Here is a 20,305-nt window from a genome sequence, read left to right as displayed (position 1 = left end):
TATTGTGGCTGCCAATTAGTTTTGCAAACAAAAACTTTAATGCATAATAATTAAAGCAACGTCATATTAATATTTCATGGCTTGATAAGTTAAATATGGAGGTTTATTTCATGGATGGAACTCTCTGACGTATAGGCAACACGTTTCAATTAAAGACAACAAGGCATTAGTTTGATTTATTTGGTCGTCTTTTTCTTAAAGTTTCTGTACTTGAAATACAACAAATTCAACATACAAGTATTCATTGCGCATGTCATGTATGTCCCAAAAGCAACATCACTATTCGCTGTTCATGAATCTGTAAGATTAGCTTTTAAGTTTTTAGTTTGTTATTAATATATTTTTTTGTATTACTTTAGATTAAGGTTCTATATATAATATATATAGTTTTTTTTATATAACATTTGGTTCTGCACTTCTCACACTCATCATGTTTTTTTTTTAGTTTTTCACTTTAACTAGGGAAGAGATCGCTTATTAGCGATAAGGCCGTCCGTTGCATCTCTTATAATTTGTATGTATTGTGTTTCTTTTATTTTTATTGCAACGAAGTGTAAATAAATAAACATTCTAGCAACGCTGCACATCTGAGAGTCGCGGCACTTAGGTAGAGCATGGCATATATGTATAACAGAATCTATAGGTGTTTTATTAGCCAAGTAAATACCAACAAAAACCTTGTAGGAACCCTAAAAATATTGTCAACACAACCTCTCTTATGAAATTATAACTTTACGACCAATAAAAGCGGCAACGGAGCCATGAATTTTTTATCTCCGTTGAATAGAGACGTTTGCAATTAATTATTTTACAACGAATTTCATCACTTTGTTTGTTCTTATAAATGAATGGGGGAAACACCAGGCAATTTAAACAATCATGAATGCCTCAATTTATTACAACCTAAGTAGGTTTGAATGAAAAATATATTATTGTGTTATTAAAGTAACAATACTTATGATTTTGTTCATCTGGAATTTTTACAACCACAAAAGGTTTTTTCCAAAAGAGTTTGTCAAATCCGATTATCGAACGTTGTTAGATTATAATATTTTTTATTGCGCTGATACAGCTAGTATTCAAATAACTTACGAAGATATCCTAATATAAATGTTTATAATCTATGGCGTCATTATTAAGACATAGTTTTTCTTTATAATATACCTTTCATCCATTATTAATATAATTCTATTTAAAGTTTCTTGTGTGATCTCTGGAACTGGTGAACTTTAAACCTATTTTATTAGTAGAAAGTAGCAAGTGAAAATGACATAGGGGACCACTTTAGCAATACGCCATAGGCTAACACTGCTCAGATTTGGGGTAAATTTGATATGTTTTAATAAAATATTGGTAACCGATACCTTTCAACTACATCCATGACAAACAGTTGTCAACAACACTATCAATCACTAACTCGTTGGGCTAAAGCTGATTTAACAGGGCGGGAAATGTTATGACGTCTTTATTGGATAAATATTTTTATATTGATCAAATATTTCCTCATATTGGGGTTGGAAATTGTTCTGTTATGGGTAAATCTTTTCTCTAGTAGTTCATGCTTTATTTAATACGTTGATTGAGATATCTTTATTAGAAGGGCCTCTGATTCTGGTCACACATGTGCTAATGTTGTTTGTCATCAAGTATGATAATTTAATCTATCTACTTGCAGCGCTTGAAGTGTTACTCTTTGCATTATGCTCTGTGTTGATAAATATGATTCTAAATTGAAATGCCCCACAGGTCTGCACACCGAAGGGTCAACATTATAAATGGTTGGATTTGCCCAACGTGCTGTGGTCAATTTGATTTGTAGTCTTCATTTAAAGTCCTTTGGGGTATTAGTGACTGTCTAAGAAAGCCATAACTACTTAACGTAAATGTTAGTTTTTGTTACATACATTTAAATTGATGTCGCAAGTAGCAATCGCGAACAATAATAACACTACAAAAACATATAATCTCATTATTTTTTCAAAGTTCATTTCAGAAATTTAATAAAAATAATATTATTAAACTGAAAAAAATATGAAGTGGTGCAATGCAATGGCCTTTTCACAACTAAGCGATCTCTTCCAGGGATCCCTATAAAATAACATAAATATAAATGAAGAACTGCAAGAGTGTGTATACTACAAAATAAAACAAACAATAATGCATCTAAGCCGAATATGAATAAAGACCACCAAAAAGATTTAGTAAACATACCAGGAGAGAAAACAAAAGTAAAAAATTATTAAAGTAAAAGTGAAAAATGTAAAGCTCCAAAGCTTTCAATTTGTTTCATTATTTATTGATAAGGTTTTTGTTTGGGTTGTTATAAGTATCAATTAGATTCGATTGGATTGATTAAAGTGGATTTGGAGTTGTGGTTAATTTGTAGGATCATAATACGATTACATACGTGGGTAACACTGAAAATGTGAAAATGTATGTGTGTGTGTGGCCAGTTAGAAACATTGCTAATGAAAACTTTTTTGAATTTCAATTTTAGAACTCCCCCATCTCCTGGCACTATTTCTTAGTGAAGATAACATCAGTGCTGTTCGACGCATCATAGAGGAAGATAAGTGAAGTCATCTGTGTACACATACAATTACAAAGTATGCATAACAAAAATAAGACATCGTCATTTAATTCATATTTAATTCATGTTCGAATATTGGAACACATCCTGTATTCGTAATAAGTTAATTATTTAAATATGTTCAACGTCCTGGTGGACAGAAAAACTGTGTCCAGTTTGTGTTTCCACCACACCAACTTCTTTCCCACCACGTTTCCAGAGCATCTAATTTTTCCTTTCAGATGTCCGTATTGTCAAGGATTCAGCGTTATAATGGAAAATCGGAAATACCAGAGTCTCAACCAATTTCTTCTTTGTTGAGACTCTTGTCTTTAGTCGGCATAGGATGAAGCACTAAGTCAACAAACCAATGGCAAAAACACTTGAGTTACTGAGGCTTAATGGCTGTTATTCTATAACATAAAATTACATACACACCATTCGCACAATACACGTTTTTATTTATTTATTACCATATAAGTTACGGAAGAACTGGGTCTCCTGGTACAAGTGCTTTAACATATTGTATATATTAGATACTTTTTTGCATAAAATAAATGACGGGGTTACAGGGGGGGGGGGGGGATAGAGTTGCAAGCTTAAATAAAGGCTAGCACATATGCATTCATGCAAATAAAATATACAATAGTTAACAATATAAACAGGTAAATAGTTTATTTAGATTGAACCAAACAAATCGATAACCACTAATACACTCACGTACCTCACATAACAATATTGTATCATAAATGTTAGGGTAATTACGCATGTGAAGTTGGGAAAACTTTGGTCATTAGGCAGGACCATACTAAGTGGGGAGTACCCGTTATATCCACCAAACGGCCCAGGTGAAGCCCAATTTACTTCCTTAAGGCATAAGAGTTTATTATACCTAGAAAAAAAGGACTTCATTGAAATAAATAAAATATTGATGACTGACTATATTCTTACTTGATTTATATAGAGGTTATAGGGTGTGGAAAAAAGTCACACTATATTTGTTTAAATTATAAAAGGATCATAAAGAAGAAATATATATATTTAGTTAGTTGCAAAATAAAACAGCTGTTTCAAGCTGTTTTTGATGTGACAATTTTTAGTCTGTGACAGAACGCGCCGTTATACCTTATTTAATATTAATTTATTATAACTATTACCGAAAAGTTCAGGAATTATTTAGGTTTTAATATTTTCGGGACTTGTTATTATATTGCCTAGTTGCGCTCATTTGTAATTTGCACAATTTTATTTTTCTTTATTTATTTTCCTACATAATGCAATTCAATTTGAAGTTATTATAACCGTGTAATGCGCACAGTAAATTCATTAATGTGCCATTACAGTTTCTTCTCTTGAGATTTCTATGACAAACTTCAAATTACACCTTAGACCACACTCAAAATGTCTAGGCGCGCTAACTGCCGAACTTCTAGCTATTATGTCAAAACAAGTTTCAGGAGCTTTCGTTACATGTATTTCACGTGGAGCTTTGTAAGCTCGGTCTCTGTGTTTGCTATTACGTAAATAAACATCATTAACGTTTGAAATATCATTTTATATAATACCAAGCCTAGCGTTTGTATTTGTTTTCTCAAACTTTTATTTAATTTTTTTTTTGATAATATAATATTAACATGTGGAATTGCGGTAAATATCTGCCAATATAATTTTAAATTCATTTTTTAGTAATAATACTGATAATTTCTTACACCAAAAAAGTATTTTACTAACTTACCTTAAATATGTGGTTATCAAATTTGGTAGCTATGTTCTTTAAATTTTAATTTTGTATATAACTGTTTAAGATAGTGAAAGTTTCTGAGTGACGCAGTTTGTATTTTATATTGAACAAAAAAGATTCTGAAATCTTATTCTATCAAAAGCAAAAAAAATAAACCCTATATAGAATTTGGGTCCGGCGGGATCGCAATCCACATCAAATTTCAGTATAATAATTCTAAAATTGAATTTTTAAAAGAAACAGGCTCAAACTGCTTAGTAAATGTAGCCAATTTAGAAGTGAGTCTTACTTTGGACCAAACCGTCATCTCATTTCAAGCGCAAATGAGATCACATCCTGGTGAAACTGAGTGGATCTTCCACTTAGTTTTTCGCTAAGTAATGATCCAATCAAAGGGGCGAAGAAATCTTGAATATATAAAAAAGTAAAATTGATATAAAATATATTGAAATTTAAACTATTAAAGATTCATAAATTTATAGATACGAGTATGTTAGATGATGCTGATATCTGTTATCTATATATAGATAAACAGTTTAATCAGTTTGCACCGTTTAATTAAAGCACTAATCTGTTTCTATTAATAACAAATAAAGCGAAACTTGACAGAAAGAGACGAAACGGTACTTTGGTCAAAAGAGTGCACTGAAACTGATAAAGCTTTTATAATTATTCTGTGGTCGCTGTGATAAGTATTTATTTAAATTCAGTTAAATTACACATACAAAACAGGTTACATAAGTTATTAAGGCAACGGGCGGTCTTTTTGCAAGCTGTTTCTTCATCTTAGCACGGAAGTGCAAAAATAATTACCAAACATAAACATAAAACTACATGTAATACTAGAAATATAACTACAACAAAGCTAAACTTAAATCTAAAAGAAATATAATAATAATAACCGTACCGTAGCTTATCGCATTTATCTACCATGGAGAATGTTCAGAGAAGTGGTTCGGACTAATAGCTTAGTTTCATCATCACGTCTGATGACATCAAGGCAGAATAATAAAATACCATCCGTATCACCTCGACGTCCGCCGTTCCACAACTGAGCGTTTCTTAACGCAATTTTTACAGACCATTTTTACAGAAGTATTTCCGAACCAATTCGACTTAGGGTCCTTCAAAAAGCGTACCATTTCTTAAAAGGCCCGCAACGTACTTACCAGCCTCTTGGCAATGTGAGTGTCCATGGGCGGGCGGTATCACTTTACATTAGGTGATCCACCTACTCGTTTGTCTCCCGTTATATAAAAAACATAACTTAATAGAAGTACCTTATATGGATTAACTAGTAAAGCGTTTTAAATAATTCTTTAGAGTTAGGCATAGAAGATCTTTCTTTCTTAGATTCTTACCTATCCTAACGTACGGCTGCGAAACTTGGACCACTAAGCAAGTCACAAGTCAAAAGCTTGTGACTTGCCAGAGAAGTATGGAAAGGAGCATACTAGGTTACACACGGAATGATAGGAAAAGAGCTGTAGATCTCCGAAGGATCACCAACTGGGAAGATGCAATGACCAGCGCCAAAAGGCTTAAATGGAGATGGACAGGACACCTGCTCAGAGGCCAGAGAGCAAAATGGTCGAAAAAAGTCACCCAATGGACACCATGCTACAACACCAAGCGAAAGAGAGGAAGACCATGTGCCCGGTGGGCTGACGACTTTAAAAAAGCCACTGGTCCTCTGTGGCAAAGACTTGCCAGGGATAGGAAGGAATGGAAACAGTTGGAGGAGGCCTTTGTGCCACAAAGGCAAGCTATACAAGAGGACAGCTGTGCTTGTTAAACTTTTTTCTTTTTTTATATACATTTATATTTTGTTCTCTTGTATTAGTTAAAAATAAAGGCTTTGAATTGAAATTTTGAATTGAATAGAAGATCTATCGCAAGCTTACTTATAACGAAGTTTTATAAATGATTTTATGATTATAATATGTAGCTGAGAAGTTCATACACATAATATTGTATTAAACTATTGTTAAAATACAGTCTGGAATTAGTATTACATCTAAAACATATTACGCTATCGACTGCAGCTGTCTTCCTCAAAACCGTAAACCCTTTGAATAGAAAATCTAATTCTGTATACACATAGAATATTTATAGTAGTTGACAGTTGCAGACACGCTCGCACCCTCAAAACAATCGCTTACGCCCCCCAATACCACGGAATTCCCGAAGGAAATATAAATACAGCATTGAAATCTCTAATATGTATCGAGTCCCCTAAACTGCACCTATACCATTATAACATAAACTCCCCCATCCCCCAATTCCTTTATAATTCGAACGTAATGGAACGCTTTGAAAGCCTTCCTGGGGATCAAGGAATATTGGCTAAGTCTAAACGTTCGATACGCGAGCTACTTATAACTATGAATATTTATAACGTATTAGTACACGCTCCTAAAGCCATGTTAAGAATTTTTGTTTTGTTTGATACACTTTAAATAAATTGTGAAGTTTAGATTAAACATGAGACAAATGGGTTAACAATGGACAAGATGTTTTCATATCAGTTGATTATCAAGTCAAAAGGATTTAGACCAATAACAACAAACGACAGAATCAGTTTCATTTTTCAAGTGTGGGTATATTCATTCCTACAGGTAAACACTTATCCAAATAGGGCTGATGATATTCAGTAGGATCAATATTATTGTCAATTTATTATTCAACTACTCGTATTTTTCACGTTTAGTTACAATTTTAAGATAAATGTGAATATGGGCTATGTTTCGTTAATATTACTTTAAAGAAGCCGATGTGAATTGCGCCTTAAATGCAAATTATGAGTGTTTGTATAAAGAGTTCAATTTATATTCTAATGCAATGACTTCCCGCTAGGGGGCGTTCTCTTCGCTAACTGAATAGAGCTGATACGTTTCCGCTTATTTTAAATAGCAAATCGACTTTATGCCACTAAATTCATTTTAAATATATGAACTGATTCTTAAAATGTCTGTAATAGTAACACTTTATTGGGACATAATAGTTGTTTCTAAAACAATTACCGTGAAATTTGGTGGTCACTGTTTTTGTTACGTCTTTCAACCTTTGAAATTATTATTATCAACATCAAATATATTTCATAAAGATTATTTCGGGACCGACATGGTTGTAATCTCTTGTGATAATAACTTATTTAGCCTTGTACTCGTATATTTTACAACATGACTTGCAGTGACTAAGCAATGGCCAGTACCAACACGTAAAATAAAACTAAGTCACCAATGAAAATGTTGATGCGTTTGTGAAACAGCTTTGCGATTCTGTAACTCACTTTTCGAACTCTCACTGCGGTTTTCGCAGCGGCGGTCGCACTCAAATCAGTCGTGAAGCAGTCATTTTACGATTTGGCATTTTGATAAGGAGGGAGCTTGTAGTTTGTTGTTTATCAGAATACAGGCAAAGCAGAATTATGCATTAGGTGAAGAAGGCATCGAAAGGGATAAGTGTGTGTGCAGAAAATTCAATAAAAAACTATATTAGTTACCAATATAAAAGGTTTGTACATATTATGTTTATTAAAGAAACCACCACAACAATCACATTTTAATCCTTAAGATAACACTACTTTCGTCCCTTTCATTGTCACTTAAGTAGTTTTGGCACTGATTTTACCTTTGCTCCGGAACCGTGCCATTGCCAGTATTATTATTATCTCCTTCATTATCGCCTCCATTACCACCTCCATCACCGCCTCCATTGTTACCACCATCCCCATCACCACCTCCATTACCGCCTCCATTACCACCTCCATCACCGCCTCCATTGTTACCACCATCACCATTACCGCCTCCATTACCGCCTCCATTACCACCTCCATCACCGCCTCCATTGTTACCACCATCCCCATCGCCACCTCCATTACCGCCTCCATTACCACCTCCATCACCGCCTCCATTGTTACCACCATCCCCATCACCGCCTCCATTACCGCCTCCATTACCACCTCCATCACCGCCTCCATTGTTACCACCATCCCCATCACCGCCTCCATTACCGCCTCCATCACCGCCTCCATTACCACCTCCATCACCGCCTCCATTGTTACCACCATCCCCATCACCGCCTCCATTACCAGCACCATCGCCGTTTTCTGTATCTGTCTCGTTTTTAGGTGGATCCGTAGGTGGTGGTGGTGGTGTGGTTGAGGTTGTGGTTGAGGTGAGACTGTTCTTCAAATCATTTAATTCGGTATTGAGCCGATTTCTTTGACCAGCTATCGCCAACGTTGAGACAAACAGACAAAATGACAGTAGCGAGAGAAGTACGATTATCTTATTATCCAGCATCCATGCCTTTGTTCTCTCCCAATAATAATGAGTCGCCATGTTTAAGCACAAAAATTACGTCGATCCAACTGTATTATTCTGTTGAAATTAAATCGAACTTCAGTATTATCGATTTATCTCTGACTTTTGAAATGTCTACGATAAGGTATGATAGAGTTATCATGTATCAGGGACGCTGATAAGAAATTATATTTTGAATATCACTTAGTCATAAAATAATGATTAATGTTTTAAACATTCTTTAAAAAGTGCGATGGCGATTGATTCATGTGTTTACATATTTTGTAACATTTAAAATTATATATTGCGACAATTGACAGATATGAGAATAATTTTTTATAAACCTGATATAATTCAAAACATTCCTGTCATGTTGTCGGTAGTAGGGCTTTCAGTTTGCGAAATATAAAATAGAAAATTCAAATATAATGAATATTCTTCTGACTAAAATATAAGAAAGGTTTAAATTTACATTTTACTACCATTTCCGAAATCAAAGGCGTAGAGCGGGCGAGAAGAACTGGCAAGAAACTCTCCGCAACTCTTTTTAAGGCTTTTAAGCGATGCTTCACTTAGGATATTGAAACAAAACATAATAACAAAGTAATCAACGCTTAGAATTTGCAGACAATAGCAGCAGGGCTACTCTCTAAAGCATTTTCTTTCGGCTCGGCTGTTGTCCATTTAAACGATAATAAGAAATATATACGTAGCACGTTAATCTGTAGCTTGGAATCACATGTTATGAAAAACGAATATAAAATCGAATAAATGTCGCTGTTGAATTTACGGGGTAAACCTGCAGGCATTATGTCTGCCATATGTATATGTCGTGGCAACCAAATGGCCAGTTCCGTATAGCTAACTCGTGTTCATGTCTTATCTTGAGGAGTAATTTCTTACATCGGTACGACGACCTCAATGCATTTGTCTTGACTGTTGAGTCCGTACTTGAGTCTATTTGTATATATAATAGATATATATATACATATACAAAAAAAACGCACAATATATTGCTAAGCGCAAAACTTAAAGATGGCTGGACCAATTCGAGTATTTTTTTTATTTATCCATTCTTTGAACTCTGAGGAAGGTTTTTGTAAAGAGAAAATTTAAAAAAATATTTTTGTACCGGAAAAGCGAACAAGCTCTATCGAGTAGCATAGCAAAATAATTCATATTTTGGTTTGTAGCTACTAATAAGGCTAAGTATAATATCATATTAAAACGAAACGCAGTTCGCGAGAACAAATAAAATAAGATTTTTGTAAGTGCAAATTGAAGCCATTGCAAACTGAAGATAAGAAAACACAAATTATTTTACGAATATTACTACATACCATAAACGTTCCTAAAACAAGTCATATAACATCAATTTATGAAATTATTTTAAACATTTATACAGCAATTACCCCAAAAAACCTTTTAAACTAATGTGGTCAATTTCGATTTATATTTTTTTAGTTATAACGTATATGATAACCACTAATACTTGATTTCATGAACTGAAGGTGATATTGACCGGGTCAACTAATAGCCATATATAACATTAGATAATGTTATATATTAATATCATAATGTAGTATGTGAATAATATATTATGCTGAGTAATAGACAATTAGGTAACCGCATTGAGAATGGAATTAGGTTTTGCAATATCACACAATATGTTTGTACAATGTTAAATTATGAACAGTTAAACATAGTTTATCGTGGAAGGAATGTTAGCACTGTTGCTTTTTCAATATTATTATTTATTAACTTAAATTTTTCAAGTGTATTTCAATATTTTTTATTTCGAATAATTGAGCCTGTTTGCGCTAAATCGGTGTCTGTCAAAGAAATATGACAATTGTCGATTTTGACTTTGACACACGAACCGGAGATATGGCGAGTGGAGAGGTGGCGTTACGGCATGATGGCGCAGGGATAAGAGTTAAAATTTAACCGCCGTCACGTGCGCACTTAATATAGACCTCAAACCATACTGCATTTACTTTTATTCATAATTTTAAGGATCCAGGGCATGGAGTGAGACACCACCGTTGATGGAAAGTGCTAGTCTTAGTCTGATCCATCGATCGAGTCTCATTGTTGGATTCCTTTTTTATTATTCTGACTCGACTCTATATTATTATTCGATTCTTTTATTAAAGCCATTATGGCCTAAAGGCAGATAGTTAGTGTTAGTATGTAGCGACATCTACATTCTACAACTACGATCATTACGATGACGTCACACCCTGAAACACACTAAAGAAGTAATTCTAAGGATTTATACAACTTCTCTACATTATCCACTTGGGCCGGCCATTAAATTAACCAGATCGAGAGTCTTCCCATTGGGTTAGAGGAACTGTTCACATCCTTTCTCTACAAGTACAAGTCACAGGTGCGATTCAATTCGTATATATTCATATCTGATGATCACCTAAAGGATCAACGGGACAAAATATTTGATTCGTCCATCGTGGTATTGGTCCTAAACAAGGTATATGCAGATGCAGAATCCTAAATGTAATTGGCATTAAGGGTATCCAAATAAATATATTTACAGACGACACGTGAAATCAGGTGTGACACGTTCCACTGCTGATTTCCCAAAGGATTGCTTCGATAGAAATTTGATTACATTTTATGTTTGCTTTTTAAAAGTTTTATTGTTTATGCGTGATTTGTGAGTTTTACGACCGTTTTATGGACATTGAAAATGACATTTCGTGTCTCCGTTCCCATTGATTTTTTATGTTAGTTCATGAGCCTGTATTGATGAAGTGTATTTTTTGTATGTGTGATAAATTAATTTTTTAGATAATTTCCCCGTACTAGACTATCTAAAGTTAGTAATTATTTTTTGGGGAAAGGGATACTCTTTTTTAATAAAATCCCAGAGGCTCTTTTATCTCTGCCTTTCCATAAATTTAAGAAATGTATTAAAGAAAAGCTGTGTAAAAAGGCTTACTATAAAGTCAACGATTATCTAGTTGATGAAAGAGTTTTTTACGGCGGCTTTTTCTCTCGGCCTACATCCTCTGTCTTCTTTGCCGATGAGTAGGGATGCCTAGAAATTAAAATGTTATGACGTGGAATAACTGATACATGTACCTTATGTTCCATAATAAACATATTTTATTTTATTTTTTATTTTATTAAGCTTGAATTATCTAACATTCCATCAATATCTGTGGAGTATTAGCCTAAGTTTGAAGGGGGGCTGTTACAGGGCCGTCCCCTTTAAGGGAAACTGTTCCCTGCGTCCCGTCTATAGCGAGCAGATGGGACTGTTACATACCGACCGACCCCCTCACTCACGCGTCACTTTAAGAACTGTCCCGGTGCGGGGGTCTGTAAATTGATGTCCCAATAATTTAAAAAAAAGTTCTCGAGGCGTGGGATTCTCACACCTGACTCGTGTGTTCGTACACTAATGTGCACTTTTTTATTTTTGTATTGTACGTTCTTATTATAAACGCGAAGATAACAGTATGTCTTAAATCCAAAAAAACAGCCTGAGGGATGAAGATGACTAGCCGATAAAAAAAATATAAAAGAAAAAGGAGTAATGGGCCTGCCATTAGTGTCTATATTAATATTGTTGATTTGATTTCGTCGCTGTAGAATGATTACCTCGTATTTCCAGAGAACCAAACATTACAGGAAACGAAAAAAATGATTAATTTCGTCAACGTTCGTTAAATTATTATTATTATGTGTTTTTGTCCATAGTTTTAGACGGCAAAAAGGACTTATTTATTAATAACATAAATAAGTCCTTACTTCATGATTATACCAGTTAAATGACATAAGAGTCTAACAATAAAAAAAAGTGTGTGTGTGTGTCAGCTACGACGCATGATTGGAGTTTACTCCTTACGAACGATAAATAAATTGGGCGTAGGACTTTTAACAGTACGTCAATGATCGGCTACTTTGTAACGTAACATTTTGATAAACGTCAATAACATACCTAAGAGCTGATTTACACAGGGTCAGTAACTGACTACAAATTCGAGGCAAGTCAGTGCTGACCCGAAAAAAACCCTGTGTAAACTGATTTGAAGTCAGTACAGTGGCTTGAAGTCAGCGCTGACTTGAATATTCGGACACGAATATTTTAAAGTCAGTTGGCGCCCCCCACCACCCGCGCACCCCTGCGCCAGCCAAATAAACCCCGTGTAAACAGACAAGTCAGTGCGTGGTTAGTCACTGCCGCTGCGTTGTAGAGTGACCACGTTTTTTTCGCTGGCGATAAAAATGAAGACGAAACCTTAAAATTGGTGCAATTATATGGCGAAAACGAGTGCTTTTGGGATATTAAATCCCTAAATTACCGCAATAAAGAAATGCGGTCAACAGCGTTGCAAAATATGGCTCAACAAATGCAAATCGAAGGGCTCACTTCTACTGAAGTAAAAAATAAAATTAAAGCCATAAGGGCTACATAGTACATATTATTTAGAGCTCGACAAGATACAAAAATCCACCAGATCTGGCGCTAGTGGGAACGTATATGTCAAAGTCAAGTGGTTTCAAGAACTGGACGGCTTTATAAAAAATGCTATTGTAAATAAATAAATAAATTTTTCAACAAATAATTAAATCGTCGTTTCAGTTGTTTTCGCGAATTCATTTTTCCCACTGACTTCACACACGTGTGGTCATCGTGAGAAACGCACCACTACTACTTACTTCATGTAAACAGTTAAAGTCAGTCGCGGCGCCGACATTGGCGCTGCGACTGACTTGTCTACTTACCCTGTGTAAATCAGCCATTACATTAACTTTATTTATTTAGTTAAAGTTATTAATATTCATTAAAGTTATTTACATTCTCAACATTATAATTATATACGTTTTTGTAGAATTTCAAAACAAATGTTTTTATTCGAACCTTTACCAAAAAATATATGTAATAATTTCCAAATCTTTGAATATAATTTGAGAATACATGATACCTCACGCCCAGCAATAAATATAACTATACATATAGCTTTGGCTCAATTCTGGAGATACTCTGTACTTTGTATTATGTTTTGAGTGCGTACTCTTCTAATCCTTAGATCTGTTGATTCAGACGTACGAAGTTGGCGTTCATTCAACAGATTATATCCAAAGCTATCTTCATTTCACAGACGGAGCGTTGAAATGGGTTTTGAAATTGTGTTCAGCCTCATAATTTCAGTTGGAGGCTAATTGTAATGAACTGCGGGATTGGCTCAAGTATTGACATAACCCTATCCTGCTACTATTTTCAATATGGGTGTCTACTATATGTTTGTAGTAGACATTATGTTTCGAGTCTACTCCTCCCTCAAAGGCCGGCAACGCACCCACTAAAAATGGGTGTCTATGGGCTGCGTAGACTGCCCTTTTTGGTCGTCCCGCAAGCTCGTTTGCCCCCCTATTATATTAAAAAAAAATGGAAGAGAACTGTCGTTCGATTTAAGATCGTTATTAACTTTTATTGTAGACAACACTGATACGTGAGTGATGAATGGCAGAAATCTTGATAACATGAAAGAGTTTGGAATAAATTAATTGACCCGTGATAAATAAGAATTATATTAGTTGTTGCCACGCCGTTTATTGAAAAAAGAATAAATATTTTAATAAACCAAAGGGGTTAGTGGCGTGACCTGATAACGCCAAACGAATTATTATGAAAATGGTCACGTGATAATACGTAAGCTAATGCCAATCTCATACGAATTTGGATACTCTGTAACTCCCAAACTATAGCGATTTCAATATTAACATTTATTAATTTATTTATTTATTAACACGTTGCATTAAAATATAAAAATTGAATATAATTAAATAAAAAGGAGAATAACTGGCGGCCTTATCCCTTTCGAGCGATCTCTTCCAGGCAACCACTGTGAGAAAAAAAAAAAAAAGGAACAACAAACAAACGGAACTAATAGAGGATATATGAAAAATAAAAAGTAAAAAGTGCACATGAATCATGATAATATAATTTAAGATCAGTCTCACGTCAATTAGTACGAAAGTTACGGATACGATGTGGACAGGTAATGTTTGTACAGAAGAAATTTAATAGACGTTTTCAAGGTAGCGACGGCGCTACGGATATTGAGAAAGCTGCATCCTGCCCTGCGATTCTGTAACTCACTTCACACACCCTCAGCGCTGATTTTTGCTGTCAAATCGTTCGTTTCGGTGCCATGTTACAATTTGGTATTCTGTTAAACAATAACCGCGACAAAAGCGCCGCTCAAATGAGATTGTTAACATTTGGAACTAAAATTTGGCACTGCTACACTTACGCTCCAAAATTGTTGGTATTTGGTATTCTGATACATACCATTTGACATCTCATCTCACTTAAATGTACATTTTGTACGACAATTGACAAATTAAAAGTTGCTCTTCCCTCGCTGAAATCGTCATTTACCAGTGAGTTAGCCATTTTTAGCGAAGTTAAAACTTGTTTTATGTGAAAATATTCTAACATAGGACAATCTATATGTATCTTGGGGTAAGTTTATAAAATAATATTTATCAATACAGCATTATTTTACGAAAAAAATTATATATATAAACATTAAGCTTCGTGAAATTGAACTTTGTTATTGTTACAGAAGGCCCGTTTCCACTTTTAAAGTTTAAACCTCTATTTCAAGAAATAAATGATGTAATCCATTAAAAAATACTTAATATAATATCTATAGATGGCGAAGAAAATGTAGGCACGAAACGACCAATTGGTTTCTCGGCGTTGGTTATTATCGCTTTTTTCCAATACTCAAGAAATTATATGGTATTGACGAAACCTAGAACATATGCTGCTGAGATGAACGAAGAGTCTAGTAAATACTAAATAGATGATCTAAGGTAAACATTTTGATTACTTTAGCATTAAAAATATAATTTTTATCCAAGAACCAATTTTTCGATGCAGTCTTGATCATGTCTTGTCTCCAGCAGAGATAAGTCGAACAAAAAACGATAAATAAGATAGGTAAATATTGTAATATATTTGTATTTTTCTACTATACTAAAATTATAAATCTAATAATTTCAGAGATCCCCAAATGTTCAAAATTCCTGATAGAAAAATACATTCTGCCTTTGAAGAAGAAGAATATTACATGTGTATCATACAACAAGGCCCCTGGATATAAAAACACAATAGTGCAGACATTTTCAAATTATTGAATTTCGACTATCCTTCAATTTATAATAAATGATAACACAGTACAATTTCGGTTCCTATATTTTTATAAAATATATTGATATAACATTAAGGTTTTGGATAAAAACATTATTCTGCTTTACACAAGTATGAAATACCATCATTACATACATGATGGTTTAAGTACTTATTAAGCTTTTTTAAATTTATCGTTCATAACTATTACTTTTTACAAACTAATTAGAAAATATATTAAAATAAATATATTTATCTACAAAATAAAGTAGATGTTATTGATTAGCTCTATGTGAGGCTGTGTTTTAATTAGTTTTTATTATACTTAAGTTTGTTTTACTGAAAGTTATTTTGTAGTGTGTTAAAAGTTTACTATAATCATTAAATTAAATGTTTAAAGTTATTATATTGTTCTTTTATTCACCTATAAAGTAACATGGCTTATATATTTTTCATTTCGGCTTAGCTATGTATTTAACTCGGTTACTACGTTTTCTATAGGCAGTCATTAAATAAGTGGTAGATTTAATTAATCATTTTATTAATATAATATTATTAGATACAAAAAAATTATTATGAAGTACACAATTATCTTAAACACGGTAATACAATTTTTCATATAAAAATCATAGTTGTCCAAACTGCATTCAAAATAGATTAGTGGTCTCGGTTTAATATCTCTTCTTAACATTTCAATAATTGGTCATTTTCTTCCTCATTCTTGACAACTACCACTGATGGCTGTAATACAATGATTATCTGTTAAAATTGTAAATAGGGAAATGTGGTAGGTCACTGTACTGACACAATAATATTGCATAGCAATTTAATTATTGTAAAGTTAAGGTAAATAATAAAAAAACTTGCATAAAACACACAAAAACTTATATATAGTATAAATAATCATGTTAGGTATGTTGGATCAAATATATAAGCTTTCAATTGCTCAAATTCATACCATTTCAAGTGATCAACGTTAATTTTAAATGTTGGAAACAACATTGCCATAACTTATTTAATGAAGCAATCAAAAGATAGTTATTGCTGCTGACTACACTTTAAAACTAAACATACCCTTTATGGGTCTTGGATTTGTTTCATTAATAAATAATTGTTTTTAAAGTACATACTTGGATTTGGATTTTTGAGTCTAAATATAGGTTTGCTCAAGATTTTTTTTATTCATAGTACTGAATCAAATACTGTGCGAAATTACTAAGCCTTGTTACCATAAAACTTTTAATAATATTTGGCTTAGTTATAATATTATCAAACATGTTTTTAAGATACTTTACTTAGAAATACAAAGATATCCCATATATAAGTTTTTGTGTGTTTTATGCAAGTTTTTTTATTATTTACCTTAACTTTACAATAATTAAATTGCTATGCAATATTATTGTGTCAGTACAGTGACCTACCACATTTCCCTATTTACAATTTTAACAGATAATCATTGTATTACAGCCATCAGTGGTAGTTGTCAAGAATGAGGAAGAAAATGACCAATTATTGAAATGTTAAGAAGAGATATTAAACCGAGACCACTAATCTATTTTGAATGCAGTTTAGACAACTATGATTTTTATATGAAAAATTGTATTACCGTGTTTAAGATAATTGTGTACTTCATAATAATTTTTTTGTATCTAATAATATTATATTAATAAAATGATTAATTAAATCTACCACTTATTTAATGACTGCCTATAGAAAACGTAGTAACCGAGTTAAATACATAGCTAAGCCGAAATGAAAAATATATAAGCCATGTTACTTTATAGGTGAATAAAAGAACAATATAATAACTTTAAACATTTAATTTAATGATTATAGTAAACTTTTAACACACTACAAAATAACTTTCAGTAAAACAAACTTAAGTATAATAAAAACTAATTAAAACACAGCCTCACATAGAGCTAATCAATAACATCTACTTTATTTTGTAGATAAATATATTTATTTTAATATATTTTCTAATTAGTTTGTAAAAAGTAATAGTTATGAACGATAAATTTAAAAAAGCTTAATAAGTACTTAAACCATCATGTATGTAATGATGGTATTTCATACTTGTGTAAAGCAGAATAATGTTTTTATCCAAAACCTTAATGTTATATCAATATATTTTATAAAAATATAGGAACCGAAATTGTACTGTGTTATCATTTATTATAAATTGAAGGATAGTCGAAATTCAATAATTTGAAAATGTCTGCACTATTGTGTTTTTATATCCAGGGGCCTTGTTGTATGATACACATGTAATATTCTTCTTCTTCAAAGGCAGAATGTATTTTTCTATCAGGAATTTTGAACATTTGGGGATCTCTGAAATTATTAGATTTATAATTTTAGTATAGTAGAAAAATACAAATATATTACAATATTTACCTATCTTATTTATCGTTTTTTGTTCGACTTATCTCTGCTGGAGACAAGACATGATCAAGACTGCATCGAAAAATTGGTTCTTGGATAAAAATTATATTTTTAATGCTAAAGTAATCAAAATGTTTACCTTAGATCATCTATTTAGTATTTACTAGACTCTTCGTTCATCTCAGCAGCATATGTTCTAGGTTTCGTCAATACCATATAATTTCTTGAGTATTGGAAAAAAGCGATAATAACCAACGCCGAGAAACCAATTGGTCGTTTCGTGCCTACATTTTCTTCGCCATCTATAGATATTATATTAAGTATTTTTTAATGGATTACATCATTTATTTCTTGAAATAGAGGTTTAAACTTTAAAAGTGGAAACGGGCCTTCTGTAACAATAACAAAGTTCAATTTTACGAAGCTTAATGTTTATATATATAATTTTTTTCGTAAAATAATGCTGTATTGATAAATATTATTTTATAAACTTACCCCAAGATACATATAGATTGTCCTATGTTAGAATATTTTCACATAAAAACAAGTTTTAACTTCGCTAAAAATGGCTAACTCACTGGTAAATGACGATTTCAGCGAGGGAAGAGCAACTTTTAATTTGACGTACAAAATGTACATTTAAATGAGATGAGATGTCAAATGGTATGTATCAGAATACCAAATACCAACAATTTTGGAGCGTAAGTGTAGCAGTGCCAAATTTTAGTTCCAAATGTGAACAATCTTATTTGAGCGGCGCTTTTGTCGCGGTTATTGTTTAACAGAATACCAAATTGTAACATGACACCGAAACGAACGATTTGACAGCAAAACTCAGCGCTGAGAGTGTGTGAAGCGAGTTACAGAATCGCAGGGCAGTTTATCTTTTTTTTAATATTATTAATTTTATTTCAAACGTCGACCATTTTGTTCTCTATTTTGTTTTATTAAAAATATTTTGTTTATGTATGATGAAAATTTTGACAATTTACTCTTTTTATAAAATAAAATGAGTCAATTGTCACGATATTAATAGACAACAACTTACTAGGTTACCTGCCTCCACTTATCAAGACGTAATGTAAAATTTCTTAACAGAATACCATGAGATTCCAAAAATTACGTCAGTGACGAAGGGAGCGCTGTTACTGCGTAGTGGACTCACGGATTAACAGTGAGTTACAGAATCGCAGGGCTGTTTCTATATTCAAACTCAAAATAACTTTATTCATATAGGTAACCAAGTACACTTATGAACGTCATCAGAAAAGATGTTAAATTGATTCTAAATTTACATTTACTACCAGTCAAGTCAAGGGTCTATTATTCACATGATAATAGACGCTCTTAAACTGTCCTTTTAAATAATCCTGAATTTTGTCATAAAGTAAGGTGTTCTAATATCACCATACATACAGACTCACGGATTAATCATAATCAAAGTGGAAGGCTGGTTATGCTATACCCTTTTTGCTTTTGTTGGAAGGCACTAATATTTAGACTTCGTCGAAAATCAATCAAATTTAAACACGAGTATTGCGATGAATGTAAAGGCCGATTTACATTATCTTAGTGTTTAGGAGAGTGCTTTAGGATAGTACTTTAGTTGAAACATGTAAACGCTACTTGCTTTAGTAAACGCTACGCTAAAGAACTTGCCTTTCAAGTTGTACTAAAGCACTCTCCTAAACACTAAGATAATGTAAATCGGCCTTTATTCGTAATTCTTATCATTTTATCGTCTTTTATTATTGATTTGATTAATAAATCGAAGTTTGTAGCTATTAATATCTATATAATGATCTGAATCATTTAAGAAAACTTTACGACATAAAACACCTTTTAAAATATGTCCCCTCTATAAACGCTTGGATACGCATGTCTCAAAAACTACCGAACTAAATGTGATGAAAATAAACCCGATTCAAATAATAAGGATCGATATGATTTGTGTTTGTGAGAAATTTGTCATCATATAAACATAGAAACATACATACACGCAGGTACAACTGATAAATAAAAGAAACCAGTGGCCCTACAAACCTCTTTGGTCTGGGCTGGTCTGATTTCTGTTATGATCATTGTTTTCTAATAAAAAGTCAATCTGAGCCACACACCGTCTACTTTTTAAG

The 20,305-nt window shown here is 32.8% G+C and overlaps 1 protein-coding gene across 1 annotated transcript; it reads right to left on the bottom strand.

Moving 5' to 3' along the window:
* Positions 1 to 7,807: 7,807 nt before the first annotated feature.
* LOC125050411 (glycine-rich protein DOT1-like) lies at positions 7,808 to 8,729 on the bottom strand. Its single transcript, XM_047650258.1, has one exon. It carries the CDS (start codon positions 8,654 to 8,656, stop codon positions 7,940 to 7,942), a length of 717 nt encoding a protein of 238 aa, XP_047506214.1. The 5' UTR covers positions 8,657 to 8,729; the 3' UTR covers positions 7,808 to 7,939.
* Positions 8,730 to 20,305: the final 11,576 nt, after the last annotated feature.

This window comes from Pieris napi, chromosome 6 (genome assembly GCF_905475465.1).
Source record: "Pieris napi chromosome 6, ilPieNapi1.2, whole genome shotgun sequence".
In the NCBI taxonomy this organism is placed as follows: Eukaryota; Metazoa; Arthropoda; class Insecta; order Lepidoptera; family Pieridae; genus Pieris; species Pieris napi.
Note: the sequence above shows the minus strand (reverse complement) of the source record. Positions and strands in the feature narration are given on the sequence as shown.